The sequence below is a fragment of the Pinus tabuliformis genome, chromosome 5_1 (assembly GCF_031772625.1).
Source record: "Pinus tabuliformis cultivar Carrire ecotype Pingquan chromosome 5_1, CPIR1, whole genome shotgun sequence".
In the NCBI taxonomy this organism is placed as follows: Eukaryota; Viridiplantae; Streptophyta; class Pinopsida; order Pinales; family Pinaceae; genus Pinus; species Pinus tabuliformis.
The window spans coordinates 519408535-519414665 of NC_142305.1; the positions used below are offsets into that span (position 1 = coordinate 519408535).

Here is a 6131-nt window from a genome sequence, read left to right on the forward strand (position 1 = left end):
ATCCTGTTATCCACAAATACAAGCTAATAGCGATCTCTAGCTACTATCCTGTTATCCACAAATACAGTCTAGCCACTATCCTGTTATCCACAAATACAGGCTAATTCCTGTTATCCACAAATACAGGCTAATAGCTGACTCATCAGCCTTCTTCAAAAAAAAATCTTTTAACTTATTAAAATTTATAAATTTACACGGTTATTCAAAGAAGAGTGAGTTAGTGAGTTATTTTAACTTATTCTAAGCTTCAATGAACCAAAAATTAAATTATAAATTTAAGATATTGAGTTCTTTACTTATTCTAATGAATCAAAAACCAACAATTTGTAAATCAAAATGAAACAGGTGTTCAGTCTATTCTAAGAATGACATCACACAACTCATGGAGTAAAATGTATGGAATTTTAGCTATTCCAATCTGTGTTCTTTCATTAAGAGAGTTAACGACCTTCAAGTGCCTCGTATCAAGATATTATACAAAAATACCTGCAGAGACAACAGAGTACATAATAGAGAGCCCCAGCTGAAAATCCAAATGGTACAGCCTGAAAATTCTTAGATCCAAAGTTCCAAACATCAGCTGGCAGGCATGGCAGTTCAAAATCCAAATGGTAGCTAGCCTGGAAATTCTCCTGGCATGGCAGTTCAAAATCCAAATGGTAGCTAGCCTGGAAATTCTCCTAAATCCAAATATCAACTGGCAGGCATGGTTAACTCCCAGATCCAAAAATTCATTGGCAGGCATATTTAATGACTGTTGCTATTGGAATTGACAAAAATGGATATCTGACCTTGTCCAAAAATTTCACCACTTGACATTAATCTGCAAGATCATGTTCCTAATTGAAAAACTTATTTACAAAATATCCATATTCCAGCTTTGAAACCATTTCTGTTGCCATCAAGAATTTAATTTGCCGGATGGGACTAGCATCTCCTGTTTTGCAAGTAAATCTAGTTGTATGTCTCTCCTTTGGAGATGCTCAACATTCTTGCAAGGGATTACTTTTTCTTTCTTTCCCAAAGACCTCAGATGATAAAATCACTGGAGGGAGCTGGGTCACATGAATCTGAGCTCTAATGGCTTCTGCCAGGAAGCATCATGCTCCCAAAGCAATAAATTAGAAAACAAAAAACACAGCTGTCGTTTTCATAATGCTGTGAAACCCCTAAACCCCAACTGCCCATCCGATAAATATTTAGTGTTAGCATTTTTAACTCCTGTATTTCGTCTGCAATTCCGCAGGAAATGCATCCAGGTAGTGGCCTAAAATGTATGATCAATACGGAAATAATACAGTACCACGTGCTCTATGGACCTTACCCTTGCGAACACTGAGCTTACCGAGTCTCTTCTGGCACCATTGCAGATGATCTGTACTGATCCTGGACATTCTCAATACCCGTGATACTAATTTGATGTCCACAAGGGCCATCAAGATCTCTATTCCTTCCCCTCTGGCCATTGGATCAAGCCTCTTTATCAAGCATCTCCCTCTCCTTTGAAGCTCTCGCACCTTCAACTCCTTCTGCAAACACCCAAACGGTCTCTCTGTTTATAACTTTGTTTTATCAGAACCTAGAAGCTATTGAAGTCAAATGACAGACCATGATACTCACACAGTGCACGCTTCTCCTCATGGAATGCAGGAGAGTAGAGTCGTTGGGATCCTCTACCTCTTGACTTAAGCACAAAAAATCCAGCATTTGGTGCTGCACCAAACTTTTGTGCTTGTCAGACCTAACAAAATCCCAGAATATCATTATGGATTCCTCCATGATACTAACCAGCTGGGCTGCTGTTATTGTATTTGCTTCTGTCCCTGCTTCCTTCATGGAACCTGTCACATCAAAAGGACAGAGTGGTAGAGAAAGAGAAACCATAAACGTTCAGTGTTCCTGAATTCCTAAACTGCCAGTGGATAATCTCAATCAAGGATGAGAACAAGGGTGCCTAATAGGCATCAAGACACGTTTAAGCATGAGCTTTGCCAGCTCAAAATCAAAAATCAAACCCTAACATGGTGAAAATATGGGCACCAAATTAGCATAGAGTATCTTTAAGCCCTGTGCTTCACAAACTTAAAATCACAAGCATAGAGTTAGGTTTAAGCCCTCAGCTTCCCCGGCTCAAAATCAAAGCCATGGTTAGAACACAGTGCTAGTAAGCATAGAGCTAACTCTAAGCACTGAGACTTGTGAGTTCAAAAACAGAATCAAAATCCCAATCTATACAAATCAAACAGACTAATGAACGTGCAGGCCTCCTGAATCTCACCTTTGACCAAAGGAACTTGAAGCAAGCTGCTCCATGTGGATTTACTCTTAACATAATTCAGAATCCTGGGACCTTCAAACTGCTCATTCTCTAAGAACCTCTGCAACAAAACTTGAAACTGCTGAAACTGATCTGCTACGCGGTCATAAAACAAATCCTGCTCTGATCCACACAATGCCGCCTCCCGGAACTTTCTGTATTGCCAATGCAGAGCCTCCCAAGACAAACAAGTCTGGCCGACATACACAGTCTCCAGGTCCTGTTGCACTCTCTTCAAGGATTCCTGGGAAGCATCTGTGACCGCAGGCTTGTTCAGAATATATCTCTTCAGCCTGGAAGTCACCCCTTTAGGCTTTCGGGTTTCATGGCTCTGCAAGACCCCTGCGCCAACAAAAACATACATCAATATCTTCACAAAAACAATGCATTGAAACATCATTAGGGTTTGTTAATGTATTCTTCCCAGTAGCCACTGACCTAATGCATAGGTCTGCTGAATGTTAAGCTTATCCCAGCAGCGCATCCTCTCTGTGTATTTCTCGTAGAAAGCTTCAATAGAATCCTCTTCTGGCTCTGTTTTTCTGAATGATGATGGAGAATCCGCCATTGAAGCTCCACTTTCGCTCTCCCAAACACTGGACTCAGCTAGATCGGACTCGCTTTCTTCAGGTATAATAGACAGATTGCCCCCCCTGAGTCTTCTTATTTCTGAACGAAGCTTCTCTATAAAAAAATCATGATCTTCATCATCCTCATAGTCCTCTAGTGATGAAAACCCATCAGCAGAAGCCTCATGACCTCGGTCCTCAATTCTTCCATACTCCTCATTCTCCTCCAGAGCCGATGCATTCTCATTAGTTGCAGAACAGTTATCTAATGGGTCCTTAGAGATATCATCGCATGCATCAAACCCCGCAACTGTATCAGCACTAGACAAATTTTCATCCAGAACTAACCCAACAGGGTCATCCTCATTTCCAATACCTTCTAACTCACCTTGCTCACCATTATCAGATACATGTTGAACTGTTTCAGAACAGATATCGACCAAGTCCTCGGAGGCATCCATGCAACCATTATCTGCTACCATTGTATCTTCATCAGGGTCTTCTTCTCTTTCCATTTCCCCATCCTCCCCGTTCTCAGCTTCAACTGTTTCCGTCATAACCAATGTATTTTGAACTGTTTCACAACATTCATCGAGGGATTCTGAATCTTCTGCCATAACCAATGTATTTTGAACTGTTTCACAACATTCATTGAGGGATTCTGAATCTTCTGCCATAACCAATGCATCCTGGAATCTTTCACAATACTCCTCGAGGGATTCATTGCTGCCATGATGACTTTCTTCAACTGAACCCAAATCACATTCTTGCACCTGACTGATGAATTCACAGGGCTTATGAAACTCTGTGATCAATTCACGATATCTCACAGTGTTCTTCTGAATCTGTATTGGACTTTCCCCATGCTTATCATCATCATAAGTTTCTGAATGAAGCCAATCTGGCACATAACCGTTGGAATCCTGTCCCTCCCTCTGGTCCACACAGCTCCCAGAATCAGGAGCCCTGTAACAAGAACATTATACAATGCAATTAGTCCTAGTTTCAATCAACTGAAAATGATTCAGGGCTAAATAAGAAGAATGGAGCTAAAGTACCTTTTGAAGATTGGTATCTGCTTGAGCAGACTGATGACCCACCATAAAATAACAGAGAACTCCTGAATATACACGAGAATGCCGAATCCCAGGCGCCTAATGCGGCCTACACAGGCAGTGTAGATGCAAATGTAGTTCATGGCAGCATGCACCACTGCTGTGTGAAATTGGGCCAACAGTGAGTCTTCTACTCGTTAAGAGGAAGAAAAAAGAGTGCGACCTTCGAAGTACTCCATAAAAAGTGTTGAAAATTCCTCGGGTTTGGAGACGAGACACCGACTTTAAAGATTTATTAACTCCCGATTAAACTAATGAATGAAATCGTGGCAGAATGTTCATTGGAAAGTGTCAAGCATGCTTGCCAAATTTCTTTGGCACCGTCGCAGACGGTAGTGCTTCGTATTCACTGACTATTGCGTGGTGTATTCTCATGTTTTTTATGTTGCATGCTTCATGATTCTTGAGCCTCAACTACCTTGATTCTGACGAAGATAGCTTTGCCTTGTTCACCCAGCAATTTTACCCACTCGTGAACCATATAGAGTATCTTCACCAAACTCATAGAGGTTACAATCTTAGAATGGGCACTAGTACACTTTGACCTACTCAAAATTTTGACCTCTGGTCCTTCAAGGTTTTTGGTTTTCATGGTGTGAACATATTTATATCCAAAGGGATTGAATGTTGAGATCAAGAGGTTAAAAGATAAAAGTTAATACTAACACATTTTCATCTCCTAAATTTTGACCTATTGTCCTTCAAGGTTTTTGGTTTTCATGGTGTGAACATATTATATGAAACACATTTTTATCTCATGAAATTTTGACCTTGAACTATTGTCTTTCAAGGTTTTTAGTTTTCATGGTGTGAAGATATTATAGAAAAGGATTGGTTAATCTTTGTAAGAAGGGTTTAAATGGGTTTAGGAGATGTTCATTGTGCAAGGACTCTATCGAAACAAATGTCTATTTTTTTTTGGAATGCCTTATTGCTATCTTGGTCTGGGATTGTATCTTCTCTTCTTTGAATATGTCTTACAGGGGATTTGTGCACATTGAAGAATTTATTCAATGGTGGATTGCGTGAGGTGGAAAATTTCTAGCTACACCACTTTATGTTTTCTGGGAAATTTGGTGTGCCAGAAATGGACACATTTTTTAGGGCCTACAGATTTCCACTCACAGAATTGTTCATAAAAATTTATTATGGTTGGAGAATACAAAGGCTCCCTCACGATCTATTATGGACCGATCGCACAGACTCCTTCCTCATCCCTTGTTATACATGGCTGGGTACTTCGACGATGCTACTTAGAAAAACCTTTGTGGTTGCGGTGTGTGGCTTCACATTGATCATAATCGTCATTATAAGATCCATTGGAATGGTGGTCTCAGCACTAACACGAGGGTTGCAGTCCTTCCTCTTTGGGGACTACTTTGCTTTACCACACATCTGTCAATCAACTCCTTAAATGTATATGAGGACTCATAGGTACTTATCGAGGGGATGACAACAAATTCATATTTCTCTCCTCTTCATCTCACTGCTTGGATATCACAGATAAAACTTCGCAAGAGGTCTTTCACATCAATCTCATTCCAGCACATCTATAGAGAGGAAATGGGATTGCAAACTCACTGTCTAAGAAAGGGCTCTTGGTGAATACTGGATTTCTGCATTACATACATCTGGAGTCTGACACCATCAGAGATGAGGGATCTATTCCCCTTCCCTAGTTTTTTTCTTACTACCCTCCTCATCGTATTTTGATATGTGGTGTTTCATGTTGGTTATTTGCACTTATTTTTTGCCTTGTCTGCAATTTGAGGTTTTTTGAAGCATGTTTTTGGGAACTTATATAGATGACATGTATTGGTCACATTGATTATATGTAGCATATATGCTCTTTTTCTCCACTATATATTTCCTTGGATGTTTTTATGTAAGTAACTTAGAGAAGACACTATAGTCAATTATATGTACAGGCACATTATATAAACCAATGTTTTTTTCATCTGAAGAAAAAAAAATAATAAATAAATAAAATAAATAAATAAATAAAAATAAAAATAAAAATAAAATAAAAATAAATTAAAAATAAAAAATAAATAAAAATAAAAATAAAAATAAAATAAATAAATAAATAAGTTTTCAAAACGTAGGGACCTAGAAATGTTATATGCCTAT

General features: G+C 39.1%; 1 protein-coding gene across 2 annotated transcripts; it reads right to left on the reverse strand.

Moving 5' to 3' along the window:
• Positions 1 to 388: 388 nt before the first annotated feature.
• On the reverse strand, positions 389 to 4379 carry LOC149165785 (uncharacterized). Of its 2 annotated transcripts, XR_016260771.1 has the most exons (6): positions 3945 to 4379; positions 2756 to 3852; positions 2279 to 2659; positions 1621 to 1841; positions 669 to 1529; positions 389 to 620 (listed from the first exon to the last, which is right to left on the reverse strand). XR_016260771.1 is itself a non-coding variant. In XM_089432384.1 (5 exons), the coding sequence occupies exons 1-5, from the start codon at positions 4082 to 4084 to the stop codon at positions 1281 to 1283; spliced, it is 2088 nt and encodes a 695-aa protein (XP_089288510.1). In that variant the 5' UTR covers positions 4085 to 4379; the 3' UTR covers positions 389 to 1280. The 2 variants fall into 2 exon arrangements, 1 of the variants encoding a protein (XP_089288510.1); XM_089432384.1 differs by having other exon boundaries at positions 389 to 1529.
• Positions 4380 to 6131: the final 1752 nt, after the last annotated feature.

Excerpts from the sequence above, each read along its gene's own strand:
- LOC149165785 (XM_089432384.1), bottom strand. The coding sequence starts at position 4,084 with ATGAACTACATTTGCATCTACACTGCCTGTGTAGGCCGCATTAGGCGC. Across the intron at positions 3,853-3,944 it reads CAGATACCAATCTTCAAAAG|GGCTCCTGATTCTGGGAGCT; the intron begins GTACTTTAGCTC and ends TTCTTGTTACAG. Across the intron at positions 1,530-1,620 it reads TGAGGAGAAGCGTGCACTGT|AAGGAGTTGAAGGTGCGAGA; the intron begins GTGAGTATCATG and ends GGGTGTTTGCAG.